The sequence below is a fragment of the Haliaeetus leucocephalus genome, unplaced genomic scaffold (assembly GCF_000737465.1).
Source record: "Haliaeetus leucocephalus isolate CR32 unplaced genomic scaffold, Haliaeetus_leucocephalus-4.0 Scaffold120, whole genome shotgun sequence".
Classification (NCBI taxonomy): domain Eukaryota; kingdom Metazoa; phylum Chordata; class Aves; order Accipitriformes; family Accipitridae; genus Haliaeetus; species Haliaeetus leucocephalus.
This window is the reverse complement of record NW_010972556.1, coordinates 188,896-206,389: the sequence shown is the minus strand read 5'-3', so window position 1 is coordinate 206,389 and position 17,494 is coordinate 188,896. Positions and strand designations below refer to the sequence as shown.

Here is a 17,494-nt window from a genome sequence, read left to right as displayed (position 1 = left end):
GTTCTTGGCATGATCAGCAGTCTGTGCAGCTGAAGGACCTGTAATGGGGACATCTGTCCCTAGGCACTGAATGCATGCTGCAGCTACCTTTGATGCTGACCCTGGACACAGGGTGACAGATGTCAATCACTTATTTTCATTTGAATGGAATTTTTTGAGAGATGCATGTTGGGTCTGCCTATCAGGAGCAGTGGTTTCCCGTGGCATAGGCTTCACCTCACTCCATTGACCCTGCAATACAGAAACATTGCATAATGCTAAATTCACCACGTGCTACAAAGCCTTTAGCTAAATGGGCGTGCTTAGTTGTTAGCATCTCACACACAGGAAATGCAGTTATTTCAAGAAGCAATCTGAAGTGGTAATTTAGAAAAGGAATATAGAAAAAGGTATAATTAGGTTGACATTAGGTAACTTTACCTCTATTGTTTAATAGTTGTAATGAAAAGAAGAAAAAAAAAGTTTTATTAGCACTGTAATTGTTACATCTCGTGGTGTTGTGCCAACAGCTATGCTACTAGCAGCACCAGAACAAGCAAGACAGAAACACTGGCATGACACAGATGCCGATCTTGGAAATTCTGGCTATGGTAAGACCTAATTATGGCTTGCCAGTTCTATTTGTATTAATTAGTGGGAAATGCTGATTCATGAAAAATAACTTGCTTTTTAAATGGATCCATTTCAAAGACACTTGCCTGGCAATAAGTTTATCATGCATGGGAAGGTCTGTCCAAAGCTAAAGGGAGAGAAGATTCTTCAGTAAACAAAGATGGTCCAGTTCCTCAGTTATAGGATGTATTGCTTTTCCTGACCTCTGATCAAAGACCTGACAGTGTCCTAATGATGAGGAAATGGTTCTTCTAGGCTGGGCATCTCTCAGTGTCTTTTCTGCTTTGCCTAATAAGCACAAATCAAGGCAGAGAGAGACAGAAAGTTCTTCATAGGGATAGAAATTGCAATGTAGATGATCACATTTCACCTTGCTTTTCCAATAGAGTATAATCACTTACACAGAATCAAGGTGGTGGGAAAAACTGACAGAGACTCATCCCATGCAGATGCTACTTGTGGGAAAGAAGGGTCTGCACAGGGCCATTGGCTGCAATTAATCCACCTCCTTGCAGGCCTTTCACGTGTAAACACCTGCGTCAGTGTCAGACAGCTGCCATAGTAAGATTTTTTTTTACAGACCACAGGAGCTTAGAGAACACCAGAAAACCTGCTCTGAGCAGGTAACCTCATTATTACTATTATTACTTTATGATCTATTGTTTAACATATACAGTCCAAAACCCTCCTGCATATTTTATTTGAGCATACAGCTTGTTACTGCATGATGCAAAGAGCCTTTCCACTTATAAAGGAGACTTGGAGATTATATTTTATTTTTTAAGATAACCTAAAATTGTTTGTCAGACTGTTCAAGTCTCCAGCTTCACCTAAATCACTGAGGTTAACACATGATATCACACAATATTCAAGATCCTGAGCCTTCCACACCAACAACTGCAACAGTCCTACAAACTGCTCCTCTTCACATTCCCAGCCACTGTGTTTCATGCACTCTGACAAAACATCTGTAATCTCATCTTCTGTTTCTCCTTACCTTTTCTTTATCTAGTCTTGAAGTATAAATACTTCAGAGACATTCTTAGGGAAATGAATTTGTGGCACCTGAAGGCTTTGCTGATAAATGACAGCCATGGCAGTAAAGTAATACTCCAAGCAACCTTTTGTACTCCCTTGAAAAGCATCTTTATAGACTTGATGGTTCCAGAGGAACGCCTGTGAGCGACAAGATGTATCCTCTTATATTCCAGAATTATGGAACTTACTCACTAGGTAGCGAATGAACTTAAGACTTAGAGATAATTCTTTAATTAGAATAAAATGAGAAATAAGAGAGCTAGAGACCCTATCAGGGATAGAAAAGCCAATGGAGCACATTCTGGAAAGAATGTTTTTTAAGGCAATTTATAGCTTTCTTCAAAAAAATAGACTAACAATCCTTGTGATATTTCTAGTTGTGAATAAAGAAATAGTTCAATGCATCAACCTTTCAATCACCCAAATGTATCAAATCTTACATAAAGAGTAAGTCTTATTTTTCATTCTCCAAAAAGACACTCAAAAAGTTCTTAGTAATAGTGGATTACTACCCACATCTCTATGGAGATTTAACTCGCAAATGATGATACTGTATTTCTGTGCTGATGATTTCTGCAGAAACACTCAGGGAAATTGTTTTATTCAATATAGCTCGGTTCACCCAAAGGTCAAGTCACAAAGCTGTAACTGCTAAAGAGAAATAATGGAACTTCTGTCAAACAATATCTTTATTTTCTTTTTTTCCTTCTTCCATAACAAGAAGGAGAAATATAGAGAGCTTTGGAGAAGTGGGCAAAACATCTATAAGATGCTATGAAAAGACATGAAAGTAATGAAAGGCTAGCAAAGGGTTCTTAAAAAATTCTACAGACAATTCTAAATTAAAAAGACCTAAGGATTACTTACTTTTTCTTTGATTTATTTCTTCCTGTCTCAAGTATTTTTAGGAGCACTCAAAAATTTTAGTAAAATTGGCCTTAGTTTTAGAGTTGAATAAAGGACCCCTTGTTTCCATGGCAAGAGAAGCAATTTGCACTCTAGTACCACTGGCTGTGAGTATGATAGCCTCCGCTGGCTGTTGTTTCACATGTGCCATTGATAATCTAAGTCCACTTTTATTCTAACTAGTACTCTAAACACCAAATGATTTTAAGGGCTAAAGCACCAGCCATATCAAGTATAAGCTGGCATTTCCTTCTGTTTTTCACATCCAATACTGACATTTTCTCAAAGCGATGGCCAGCACAGAAGCCCTCTCTGACACCCAGGCAAAGTATGTCAGAAATTGCATATAATGTAAATTACAAAGTTAAACTCTGTTTTGAGCAATTTTGTGCCTTTAGCCCTGGTGTAACATAGAAACCCAGGCCACCACACTGAGAAATCGCCTTAAGTCACTGCAGATAGAGACAGCTTATTCTCTCAGCCTGCCCCAGGATTGTTCCCTACCCTGTTCATAACTGTACTGCAAATTTAAATGTCACATGCAACGGGGCATACACCCAATATTGATGGATATACCACAGAACAATGCTTTCATTAGTCTTTTTTCTCCTTTTTCCTACTTTGTCACATTATTCTGTGTAATTACACCGCTGCACCCTGTCTTGGGAAGCTCTCACTTTGTTAGCATAAGTGGCACAGCATCCTTCATAAAATAAAAGCGTTCTTCTCCTGCCATGGCAAGACTGGTGGAAGGTTTAGATGAGGAGAGTTTTGAAGAAAAAGAGGCCATGTTCTCTGCCAGATGCCTTGGACACAGGCATAGGGATTGGGGGGCAGACTGGTAGACTGAGAAAATATGAAAGAAAATAAAGCTGAGGTAAAAACAAGGAAGAGTTAAGGTTTATGCCTGTCCCAAATAATTTCTGCATTTGGCACTGTTTGGCAAGGTTACACTGTTCTTTGCTACCTTCCCCAAATCATGAACTCTTACAGAACAAGAGCCAGTTTCTTAAATATTTTGCAAACAGAAATTTAAAACACAATCTTTCAGCAATAAAGAATTATATTTTCATTTACTGAGTTACATACACTAGTGGTTTTATTGTGCCATTGCTTTTCAGTCAGAGTTACTCACTGATTTTTATAGTTTTGCCTTAAAATCAATGGCCCAATATAGTCCATTAGAGTTTTAATCTCTTTTTCCCTTTTTATAGGAGTTCACTTACACATCTTCAGAATTTTTTCCTAGCAAAACTGTTTGAACAGTAAATAATGTCTGCCTTACAGGTGCACCTGATGGAGCAGGGATTATCAGCTGCTATCCTGACTCTGCCCATGCAACCCAAAACCTCATGGCTGGCTGACTGGGTGATGTGAGATGGTGTCCAGGTAATTATTACCATTGACGGTTCTCACTTTGGGTCTCTTCTGTTATTTTGTTTGCACTGTCCACTTATAGAAGCTGCTGATGCTCAAAGTAAGTGGGGGAAACACAGGTGGAAATAAAAGGCTCATCTCTATCCCGTTGCCCAAGAATCAGAGGGCATGCCAAATCATTTCCGAATTTCTTCCAGATATGGTCATGTACTGCTCAATGGGAGGCTCTTCTCAGCAGATAAATTCAAGGGCCATCAACAAATCCCTCACTATAAGCTCCTATGTCTATCACAGTTCCTCCCTAAAACAAGCCGACAGCCTCTCCCCCTGGTGCAGTCCCAGTTCTTTCCTCTCTTCATCCTTCCCTGCCTCTCACTTCACATATCCTTTGGCTCCTGCTACTTCCAGCTGCTTTCTTCCTCACAGGCATATCATAGGAAGAAGTCACAGATGCCTTTCTACTAGCTCTGTTACACTGATCAGTCACCTTTTGGGGCTCTCTGCCTCAATTTTCCTTTACATTAGCCTTTTGGGCTGCCTCTGGTGTTGGTGGTATTCCTGGCTGAGGTGAGTCCATGTTCATCTTCTAATGTTGCCCAAACAGGAGCTGAAAAACTCCTGATGCTGTGCAAGAGTGAAGCAGCAACAAGAGAGCTAGACTCTTCCGCCAGGTGATCGCCCGCTCCTCTCACTTGCTTACATTCTCTAAAAAGTCAGGGGAAAAGAAAGGCCTATGCCAAAAAAAAAAAAAAAAGTTGAAAGAGGAAAAAGGATAGGGAGGTTTCTTAATTAAGGGAATTAACTCCATTAAACTCTGGTTACCAGCTCCTATCAAATGTCTAATAACAAACACTCAAAGACCTGCCTTCACTTTTCATTTAAAAATTGCTCAGTGTTCTCTTCAAAACTATATAAAATTATATTTACTTTTACATCAAATTCTTCATGAAGAAAAAAGTTCAGCCAGCCCTGCCTGCATATATACAGGCATCCAGCACTGCCCCTAATAAAAGGCATCTGATGAACAAATATTTTGTCTAGAAGATCATATAGATGCTTGTGTGAAAATGACATATTCCTAATCCCAAACTGTACAATGCAGACCCATAGCATTGTGCATTTTTATGAAAAGATCTACTTTCATTATCCTTTTAGCATACATTTAGTGTTTAGAAAAATGTGTTCTAAAGGTTTTGTTGATTCTTTTCTTTTCTTTGCAGAATTCTGCTGGAAAAGGTAAGTCTAGTGCACTTTATGAAAACACAGGGAGATGATAAAAACATTTTACTTCTCTATTCATTACTGAGTCTCTCTTCTAATACAGGTTTCTTGAATTAGTGTTATAGTATTTTTTCAAAGTTAGTAACCACTTGGACAAAACTGTAAATTTAGCATGCAATAGAACACAAAGGACTGTTAAAAACACTCTTTTGCAGAAAAAAGGTTTCAGTCCTACTGCTATCCTCTGCATTCCAAAGCCTTTATAAATCTACATTGCATATCTTAGTTATACAAATTATTATGTTTTCAAGGCAGACATGCTTTAATTACTCAAACCGCAAGAAACAGGGTGAGGTCAGGAGAGAATTATGATTTAAAAGTCAAGATAAAAATAATCAATCCTTCTTTCTTCCCTTCCTCCCTAACAAGGCAAAGGAAAAAAAAGAATCTGCACAGCAAGGATTATTTTCTCACTCATAATATTATATTAGATAATATTGAGTGCTATTTCCTTCTACACATACAGGACACAAGCAAAATCATTCTAGTGTAACTGGGATAATTGCTGCCAGTTATATCTATCTGGTGTGAATCACAGAGTTTTTTCTTGCTAAAAGGTAACGTGCACTATATGTGAACAGAGACTGAAAAACAAAAGTTAGTTCCTTGTTTGTTTCCCTTTAAAAAAAAACTATTTAAAGTGTAACCCTATGATAATTACTGTGAAAAGAAAGCAGATTGTGTGTAAAATCTGGCTCTGGTATAACTTCATGCCTTCGCAGCTAATTTTATATAGTCATTACGAACATGGCTGAAATTATAATGAGCTTGCTTTGCAATTTCATATGGAAAACTGTTAGAAACCTAATCCATAATGCAAGACAGCAGAACACTTTATAGGTAAATTACCCACAACACAGCAATAAATCAAAGTCCCATCTGTCATTTTAGAAGCAGTGGGAGTCTATTACATTTTGGCACAGGTATGATGCAGCCGGGTGGATAGCACTTGGCTTGCACAGTACCTGCTACTGGGAGGAACCAATCGCCTTTTTAGAGATGCAAGGCAAAAATAACCAGCCTGATTACCCCAGCAAGACTGACCATAACAAGAAGCTGAAACACAATAAGGAAGTATCAGGACAAAAGAGGAGAGCAGTACAATGAGAACATTCTGACTGATTTACATTCCTCTCCTAAAGCCTCACCCTTGAACTGAGCAAACAATTCAGTTCCACTTGAAAAGTAACAAACTAACTCATTTATTTTGTTATCACTGTATAGTTAAAGGTGAGTAACTTCTGATTTTTGATTAGCAGGAGAGGGGGAATAGTTTTTGTCCTTAGTTGTTGCAATAGTATTTGTTGTTCTTTCCCATTTCAAAACTTGATAAGATCAAGGTCAAATTAAATACCACAATGATGTGCAGCAAAAATTCAGGTAACTATAATAAACACAAATTGATAAAGATTAGCTTACAGAAAGAGAAAGCAAGTGATGCCAGTAGAAGCCCTATCCTGACACAACAAATATTTTCATGTTCAGTGAATAAGTCTCTGTCTGTGCAGCCTCCACTGGCTGTTGTGACTGTATTTACCTATGCATTTATATATCAGATGGTTGAGTTCACAATAGTCTTAATTATGCACCAAAATATTTAAAAGCATGCACACAAATAAAATAATTAGCATATCTACAAGTTCCTTCATGTGCATGTTCTTTTAAATAACGGTATGCACCCTGTGAAACTGAATATCTGAAAAGTTTTTTCTGAGCTGCAGCCATGTGTTTTTTCCATTTCAGCATGTTTTGCAATTCAGCTATACTAAGTATCTTTTAATAACTTGCTTTATTCTAAGAAATCTCAGCGCTTTCTACAAGGATCAATAAGGTTTACAGAAGACAGGAATACTACATCTATCCATTTAGCAGCCTGTCACCTGATGTTTGCCAAAACAGCTTAAGATGATGATTCAGAAATAATCGAAAAGTCAAGACTTACAGACTCTTTTCTAAGTATAAGACACTCTGGACTCCCAAATAAAATCACAAAACCAAGAATTATAACTACCTGAAAGAATCCACAGATACTGTCTCAGGCAATGACTCTCAGTTATGCCTAAATATTTAGGGACTAATGAATTTTCTACTTCACAATGCTACAATGACTGTAATGCTTTTGGCACAGTCAATACTCAGTCTTGAAGGTCTGAGACTGTACAAAACTTTTAGCAACTCTTGTTCCTGATCATTCATAACACACTTCAAAAATTGTTTACTATTTAAAATACTGCACTGTGGCAAAGCTAAATAGGATATATATCTGTGCAAGCTGATGAGACTTTTATAAAAACTTGCAAAACTACAGGCTGGTAGTCAGTGACAAGGTTTTGCTTTATTTCCCTTTTTTTTTCTTGCAAGTAGATATAACTACAGGATAAGATAAACCATTCCTTTAATTCCTTTGGGGTGGCATGTATACCGTAGCACAACTGCACAGAAAAGATAAGATTTATCTGCCAAGTGGCTCACCTTCACCAGCAATCTGAACGTGACATGACCTACTGCTAAAATTATGCTGTATAAGTGAAAATGGACATTTGTTAAGTGAAGAGAAGGAGTTGAGACCACTCACAGAAAATTTTTGTGTTACACTGTTTTCAGGTTTTCTAAAAACCACTAGCAGCATCAGAAAAGCAATGAAAAGCTACTGAACTTAGAAATCAGTATATCATGAGAAACTTTGCTGCTCAGATCAGACCAGATCCAGGAATTAGATGCCAAAACTCCAGTATTGTAAGTCCAGCTGAGTGTCCAAAACTCAAGTTCTGCAGTTTGTATTTTGAACATCTGTCCAGTTTAAGTAAAAAAAGCCAGAACAGTTAGATTTTCAAAGATTTTTATGAACAGTATATATAAAATGTAGGCACAGAAACTCTTCTTCATCTGTATCACTCTACCTCATCTGACCCTGGACTCTGGCAAGGGCAAGCTGACAAAAAAATATATTTACATTTACATCTATATGGATATTTATATTTAGTTCAACAATATACCAAAAGCTGGCACACGCCAAGTGGTCCTGAGTTTGCCATAGCTCTTCCTTTCCTAGGCATGTGCATCATGACCAGAATTGCTATTTCCTAGACTCCTGTGGAAATACATAAGTCCCTGATACTTAGAGATGAAAGGCTTACAAATATCTAAAGTTTTCCGGAAAAGTCTCCTAGGCACCAAAGCAGTACTAACCAGCATGCCGAGAACTTGCTATCTGCCTTGTTTCACCTTCAGTTTAACCACCAAGTGCTTGAAACTTGGGAAAACATGGAAGAGCTGCCTCCTGATCCTCTTAAGAAAATGCAGAGGCATCACTGGCTGAATGAGCAGCTACCAAGTCTTGATTCACTCTATGGCAGAGCCCCTCCACCACATCCTAAAATAACCGCTCAGAGAAAGAAGCACAAAGAGGTGGCCCCCCTTCCCAGTTTTCAAAGGGAGGTCCTCAGATGTCTCACTGCACAAGATGCTCCAGTATGTACCGCAGCCTTGTGGAGGGGAAGGGAAATGGAAACACGCTTTGGCCACTGCTGCCCCTAAGCTGCCCCTGAGAGCTTGCTGCCTCTTGCGAATGCATGTCCAGTGTCTTCCCACGGACTACATGGACAATTTAGATATCCAAACTGGAGCTGTGAGGGACAGACTCAACAAGCTGGTGTAAGGCCTTGTGTTACAAAATCTAAAGCTGTCCTCCTGCCCTAACTCTGTTATTCATTTGTAAACATTTCTTTGGATGCTTAAGAAATGAAAAATGAGCAATCTGATCTTCAAATCCCAATGCTTTCTATGTAAAAATACACAATGCCAATTAGTAAGTTGCTTTTAAATTTTCTTTATATGCAATTATTACTTTTTCTCTGAAGAAAAGTACATTTAGGTCCTTTTCTCCCTTTGAACTAAACTGATTTAGCTGAAGATGTTCTAAAAGAACATAAATTAAGAGATCAGATAAAAGCAGAGTATAGGGTTAGGAGATGTCCTTTGGGACATATGAAGTTGATGTCAAGCCCAGAATTCTTTCACAGCTTTCATAATGATTTAACATATCTTCCCATGACTGGGACAGCATCCACTATATGGAAATAGCTGTCTTTTTTTCCATTTCCTCTGATATCTATAAGGTTGAATCAAATATATTTTATGCCTCTTTAGTACTTGCAATTGGTAAAATTGCTTTGATTGTTTTTTCTATTTTTGAAACCTTGTGCGGTTGTTTGAGTTGCTTACCAATAGAGAAAAATCTAAATATACAAAATGATAGCATAATGACAACGGATCTAATAGCTGTCATTTTATCAAAGCAATTTAAAGATCTTTACACTATGAGACAATCTGTATGCTACTACCAAACTTGCCTCTATTGGGTTGTTGTGACTTTGTTCACGGACATTTTATGCAACAACAGACTGGAACAGAGGAAATATTAACCTGTCTTCAATCAAGATTATTCAATGACATCCACAGCATTAGGTGAACATCTTCCTATTAAAAACTGCCAACATCTGAAGGAAGTATTTAACTAATGATCTTCACCTCCTTGTCAAGTGACTGTTCATTTGGCTGCTTTGTTTCACACTAGTTTGTTAACAAGTTCTGCATATGAAATGTTGCCTTTGCAAAGGCAAACGTCTTTGAGATGTGGTGACTTCCTAGATATTAGAAAATGTCAAAGGTGTTATCACTTAAAATATTACTTTTATTTACTACTGCATTATCTTTGACTTATACCAAAGACAGGAAGGAGAGTGCTAATATGCCATTGATTTATTGATTTATTCAGTCCTTTTATAAGGTAGAATGGTCTGTCAGACTTTCTTACTGAAAGGGGAATACGGATTGAGTATACCTGTCTTGGACATGTCTTTCTCCTTTGTCGAGTTATCGGCCTTCACTCATTGATACCAAGATCTAATGTATGCATTCAATCTGAGATGTATTTTTTCTCTGAGAACTGTCCCATTCACTTCAGCAGAAAAACATCTGAACTTCCTCAAACTGACCAGAATGTACCAATGCACCCTTTTTTGTAGAATTTCTTGGTATGTGATTTTATTGTCCACCTTCTACATTTGACAGCTTAAAATCACTGTTAATTTCCTCTGATAAATGATGTCTTTGGCCCATAAGAGTAAACACGTGGAGCAATATTTGCTTTCTTACCATACTTTGATTTCTCTCAGCATGCAATGCTTGGCACAGGCCACATTCCTAGCTTGTGCTCTTAGATGGTGTTTGATGTATCTGGCTTAATGAAAGCTATCTCTTGTCTTCCTATGTTTATTTCTTCCCCATTTTGAATTATGACTGTTCTAGTTTTGCACACCCTGAGCTTTGGAAGGATCTGAATGAGGAAGATACAGTTATTTCAGCAAATATGTCCCTTCTAGCTGCTTTCAGTGTGAGAAGAACCAGAACTCGCCTTCCATTAGTTGCACTCCACAGATATATTTATGGAATATTATTTTAGCTACGGCAGTAAAAAACAGTCGAAAAAAAAGGGGGACAAGATTTTCGCATGATGTTACCCAAAGAAGAACTAAAGAACAACCTCTTTCTTCACCTCCACTATCATTCTATGTTGCCTAGCAATTCATGCTAATTACATTATTTTCTGTAACTCTTACAAAGAAAACAATGGAGCCAAGAAATACACAATCCCATATACGTAAAACTAAAAAAAGAAGTTGATCGTAGCATTTAAGCCCAAAAAATCAAAACAAGTCACAGTCTCCTGATTTCTCCAATTTTTTAATTCCCGGAGAAAAAAAAGCAATGCACTAGGCAAAAATAGACACTGCAGTATATATAGTAAAACTCTGAAACCTGTGGCTGGAGATTTGCTTTACCTTTTTCTCAAGTCTCAGTTAAGTGAAATATAAGCTATTTTTATCTGCCAGTACTTTAGAAAATATGCTGACAAAATGGGTAGCACAAACTGATCTTTGAAATACCCATTTATCTAGTTTACAGAGTAAAGAAAAATATACAATATTCATTAGCAGTATATAGTAATGGTTTATAATTCTTAGGCTATAATCAAAGATTTATTACAAAATATATGATTAAACTATGATAAAGCAATGTGCATGAATATACAAACATGTCAGTATAGTTGGTATAGCTGATAATATACATATGACTTCAGGGTCTCAGAAATCAGTAGAAAAAAATTCTTTAATTAAGACATTCTTTAGCTCTAGCCCATAATAACTGGCATACTAATGGCTGCCAGAAAAAGAGAAACATTTTTCTAAAGCATAGAAACATGCAATTTCTGGCTCATTTCTTTCATTCCTGATTGTCACTCCCATGCTATGCTTTTGCCTCTGATGTCAGGAAACAAATAAGAAGTAAAAACAAAAAGAAGAATGAAAATGTTGAGAACTGCAGGAACTGAAAAATGCCAGACATTTCTATGCTAATGTTTAATAAAGTGTGTACATAAAAAACAGAGGGGGGGGGATGATATCTTTGTTTGCTGTTATGTGAAAACATGAGAAATCAATACCATTTGACTGCTGCTGGGTTTTAATTTACACCAAAACCGTAGATGAAACTGGCTTTACTCAACAATTTAAAATATATGAGTATCTTTACACATGCACTATATTTCTGATGCTCAAAACACTGTGATATTATGCTGCAGCCAGCAAGATCTGAGGATAATGATTAAGATGAGGTTTCAGGTGGATGGTGACATTTCTGCTGATTTCATACATCTGTGTATGTGTGTGTATATATGTTGACCCTAACCTCTAATGAAACTGCAGTTGTACTAGGTTTAGGGTTTCCTTCTCTATGTCTTCCTTCATGTCCACGGTTAAGCTGTTTCTGTCCCACAGCTCCCTACAAGTATAAATTGATAAAATTACTTCCCTTTCAGCTGGCAGAACAGACCCAGCAAGACAGTTAGTTTGGGTTACATGACCTACCAGGATTAGCCCCGTGACTTTATACTGAGATGGATTAGGCAGTTTCACATGGTCACTGACAGAGCTCAGATTTTTAGAGGTTTTAATGCTCACTCATCCTCTCCTTCTAAACCTCTCATTCTCACTTAGTTTCAACATAACACCACGTGGGCTCTCTTGCTTGCAAACTTCTGTTTTAAACAGCTGTGAGATTAAAGTGTCAGCCATTGGCTAAATTTTGTGTTACTGGACTTATAGCTCATCCCTTACTTCTCCCTGCCTCTGATATACTGACTCCATGGTCTTGCTGTGACTCAGGCTTAACAAAACTAAACGTAAACTCTTTTCCTACCACATACACTCATTTCCTTCCTCTTTGCCTGCTTGTAAAGAAAACACCCCAGTCCTTCCTACTCAAATCTTTTTTGGACTTCTCCGTTTTTCTTGCCGAGCAAACTCAGGCCATTCCTCTTCATCTTCAGCAGATGCCAGGGTCACCCTCTCTATTTACTCTCTGCCAGGTTTCTTCCCAGGCTTGTGTTACATCACATTGGGATTGCTGTCCAATTTGCCTTTCCGGACATTCTTATGGACATATGCCAAATACTACTGCTCAGGCTGGGTTTCTTATTTGCTGAGGTGAACTCTCTGATTTCACTACTTTGCTCAGCTGACCTCTCTCCTGGCATGGCCTCTCCAGTACCCCACTTACTATAATAACTGATTTTGACTTCTTTTAAGCACCTTAGTAACTCTGCACATCCTTATTGTCCCTTGCCAAGGTTCATTCTGATCCTTTCTTCCTTATGCCACCATACCTAGCCTCATCTCCTAGTGTCATAGCTTCACCCGCACTTGCCTCTGACTTTTATTACACAACTGACAATTAATACTCATTCCAGAAAGTTCCCACCCGGTACCCATTTATGTCTTTTTAATTCCAATCATACCTACATGGACTCAAACAACCTTTTTCTTCCTGTTTCATAAAGAACTCCCTTTCTTCCCACTAAATTCTCTCTACTTTTCTACCCTTTGGCCACCATTTCTTTTGTCCTTGGAGAGGACCTAACAGGTAATGGATTAGCCTGCAAACAATACTATTGTAAAACAAAAATCTCTTCTGAGCACTTCTCTGAGGTAGTTCCAAATAAAACTAATTGATTTGGTCTGGTCCTCATTTAAAGGCCATTCTTTTGACATCTTCAAGTTTATCCCTAACCTGCAATTCAAAGGAATAACAGGAAATTGTATAGATGTGCCCAAGCTACTGAGCTCAAGGCCCTTGTTCAAGCTACCTAGATCAAGTACCTACAGAGTGTAGCAGAAGGCTACAAAGCACAGTCTGAGCCAGGGGATGGAGTTTTCACAGAAGAGTTTAAAGCAAGTTTCACATCCAAGATTTCATTCAGTGCATGTGACACGCAGAACCTTCTGCTCCCTAAGGAAAGCGAGTTCATGCAGGAATATGTTGAGCTCATGGAGCGTTCTGAATTCCTTCGTGTTCAATGAAATCTGCCGCGGGATTCAGATGTTGCTAGATTATGTCACGTAAACTCATACAGCCTTTTCCACAGTTAAAACATCCCATTAATCTATTTCAAAACTTCAGGAGTTACATGAAAATGAGTTACCTTTTCTTGATATTGTCGCCGTGAGGAATCCAGAGACTGAATGAGGGCAGTGGCATGACCAACAAACATGGCATAACAAGTTGCCCCCACGATCATACTCAACATGGTAATCCAGAGGTCAGACATGCTGACGGGGGCGCGGGCTCCATAGCCAATGCAGAGCATATGGCTCATGGCTTTGAAGAGTGCGTACGAGTACTGCTTTCCCCAGGAGTCATTCTGCAAGAAAAGAGGAAAGTGACTGAGCCACAAAGCAGCTGAAGGGAAAAATACATTTGTAGCTGTATACTGAGATCATAGATTACTAGCTCTGAAAGAGCAGTCTGGTATATGTATCCTCTGTGCATGAGAAGAGATATTCCTTCTAAATTAATTGTTAGATAAAGCGTCAATGATTCTGCCAGATAATACTTAGCACAGTGAGATGAAATAAAATTGACTATTTTTGCTACATGATTGTATTCTTAAACGCGGTTGTTAACCTAATTACAAGGAGACTAAAGGTCAATTTTATTTTACAGTCCATGGCAGACAGATTAGGAAGAGCTGAGCACACAGACTTATCAAGAGCAAGAAGGTAGTATTTTGTTTTAATATGCATGAACATACTCCTATGGCCCCATTTCTTTCTTTTCAGAGTTGTCTATTTTAACACAAAACCACATTTCATCTTGTCAGCTCTTTCACCTTCCAAAGACAGAAAAAAAAGTGTTATTTGTTGTAATGTCTGCTTATCCTGTTTTTTTCTTGTAATATTGTGTTTATACCAGAAGCATCTCAATTCAAAAGAAGCCTGTTTATTCTGCAATCATAGCAAACCCATGTTCATAGCCACAGTCTGTGAAACACAGCTCAAAAGAAAAGGTGAATACCTGGGTCCTGCATTTCTGATCTGTAGCTACCCCCTTCCATTCTCTCTAGAAGATTAGAAGGACCCGACAGCTCACTCACAAGCTTTTAAAATTGCAAAGGTGTTGTCAGCATCCTCCCTTTCGCTTTACATAGAGACAGTCAAAGGGGCTGTTCCCAGAGAAAAGCAGACACTTTTAACACATTCCAAAAAGCCCTGAGACTCCTTGTCAGATTTTTCTATTTTCCTTGCCAAAGGAATTAAATGAGAATAGGAAAACAAATTGTGCTTGGAGGCACGCAGTGTACATGAGAAAACACAGTATTTACCACAAAGCACTAAGAATAATTTCAGAAATGAAGAAGTGAAGAAGGAAGAACTGGGATGACATTAGTAAGATTAGGCAGTTATCCAATATAGTGTCTAATATACAGGACCAAAAATAATAATCCTGTTAACATAAACCAGTCTCCAAATCAGCAGTAGCACTTCTATATAAAATTTACATATGAAATGTCAATATTTGTGTCTCTCTTCCACCCATACAAGCTTTGCTCAAATGCTCTTGTTGCTCAAAGAGCTTCAGGCTTGCTCTTTTGCCATTTAAATGCCAAGGTTACTAACTACTCTTGTGCTTTTCATCTAATAAAATGCTTTTTCTAGACCTCTATTAGCTAAAATAACTCATAACAGGAAATAAGCTAACAATTCTTGAATTGCAGATGAGAAAGTTACTATTTATTCACTAATATAATAATTTACAAATTAATGGTTCCTCTGAATATACACTTGTTTCACTTTCTAAGTTAAAGTTTTTCAGATTTGTGAGCTGTTTCTGTCTTCACAAGTGAAAATTTTGTATTGTAAATACTGCTAAGGAAAAGGTTTTCAATGTCTGTACTTAAAAAAAAAACCAAAGAGGATTATCTTAGGCTGCTGGGAATCAGGTGGGTTTCACTGAGTTACAAGGAAGTAAGTTTCCTTTTGTTTTGGGGCTCTAAAAAATACTCAAAAAATGAAAGAACTGAAGAAGCTTCCCTGAAAAATCTCCAGTTCAGGATTCAAATACTCAGCTCGAGCACACTCCTTGCTATCTGAGTCAGTGCAGGTACTTTAATGCAAGTTCCCTGTCTCTCAGGAAAGCAATTTACAGCAATCAAGGCACAGCCTGTTTTGAAGGACTTTCCTTCCAGCTGGTATCAATCTCCTTTGGTTGGAAATAATTAATAAGAGAATTATTAGAGACCCATATCAAATTCTCTAGCAGTTGCAGCTTTATATAGACTATACTGGGGAAAACAATAAACCGCTTGCTGGAAAAAATGTATCTGTTTTTAAGGCTATAAGTAGCACTATTAAAGCCACAGTATTCAAGGGGTTGTAAGATCAAAATCTCAGTTCTTGCAGGGCTCCATACAGTGGATCTTGCTCCTAAACTGTATTTTTTAGCATAACTATTATAAATATTAAATAAAAATAAAAGCTGATCTTGATCTTGTCTATGAACCTTTTCTGTCATATCCTTTGTGTGATAAACCTCAATTAAAATTCTTTCAGTAAAATGATATTTTTACATCAAAGTCTTTGAATTAATCCAAACGCTGGTTGATTTTATTTCTTGACTGAGATCCTTTCCAAGTCTGTGAATTACAGTTTTAAGTAAAATATCATTGCCTGTAAGTGAGGATAAGAAAATGGAAGTGAGGAGAAGCAAGAAGAAACAAAATACAAGGAGGACTTTCTACTAAGTGTGTAACAGGGGAGTGAAAAATAAATTAAATACTACTTGAGAAGTAGTACCGTGAGATAATAAGTGAGCTATAATGACAGAAAAGAAGTAACTAAAAATGTACAACAAAATAAACAAGTATATGTTAAACCATGTATCTACCTTTATATATAAGCCAAGGTAAGATCCAACACCTCAGTCATGATTGCATCTGAATCCAGGCTGGAGGTCAAGGCCATCACAAATGGCCATTTTGTTATAAAAGTGGCATTAGATACTACTATGTAGCTTGTAATAGACCTTGTTACAGGCTAGGCACATTTGAGATACTTGTGAATGGGTGGTCCTGAGCAGCTGGTCCTCAAATGGGTAGAAAGGATTTAGAAGGAGAAAAAGATCTGGTAGAAAAGCCTGACAAAACATTTGAATTTAACTTGGATTTGCCTGAGGACTTTGTTGCTGAAAATACTTGCCAATGCTTTTTTATTTGTTTCTTTTCCTTAATAATCAATCAGTTCTTGTACAATCAGCTGCAAACATTGGTCTTTTTAGTTTCTATGGGGTTTTTTTCAAAGATGATGCTGAACAAACACCATTGTGGAGGGTACAAATTTCACTACAGTTACTTGTATTGTTCCATGATTTATCCACATATAAACCACTTAAAAAGAACACTGGTTCCAATGTAAAATCCTATGAATCATGTATGCTAGTACCAACGTTAGTATAAGAAATAATAAGAATTATTATTTAATTATTTTTCTACTTGTATTGTATAACATAAGGGTTTGTGGCAGGAGCAACTCTAACTTTGTTTCAGTGTGAGAGGTTGGAATTTTCCACAACCCCATTCCAATGTGCTGATTTTTGCTGTACAAAAATGAGGGCCATTCCTCTGCTACTAGCCTACAGAGGGGTTTTTTTTTAATAAGAAGCATTTTTGCACTTACATCATAAGGAGATTTTTACATAACACATTCACAGATAATATCCCTGCATTACCAAAAGCCTATTCTATGAAATAAAGAATCCTGTGTTTACACAGTCAGCTTTTCTTTAATATAATTTTTACATACTAATATTTATATCAATACATGTTAAATGTTTCCTTAAATGGTCACATTCTGTTTTTAATTTATAGATTTAAAAAAACTCTCAA

At 37.4% G+C, this 17,494-nt stretch overlaps 1 protein-coding gene across 1 annotated transcript in view; it reads right to left on the bottom strand.

Annotated features, from left to right (window-relative positions):
* Positions 1 to 17,494, bottom strand: part of HCN1 (hyperpolarization activated cyclic nucleotide-gated potassium channel 1) — a 190,630-nt gene that overhangs the window by 56,627 nt on the left and 116,509 nt on the right. The window contains exon 5 of the mRNA XM_010585827.1: positions 13,757 to 13,975. Within this exon, the coding sequence (XP_010584129.1) occupies positions 13,757 to 13,975 (219 nt within the window). The remainder of the gene's footprint in view (positions 1 to 13,756; positions 13,976 to 17,494) is intronic.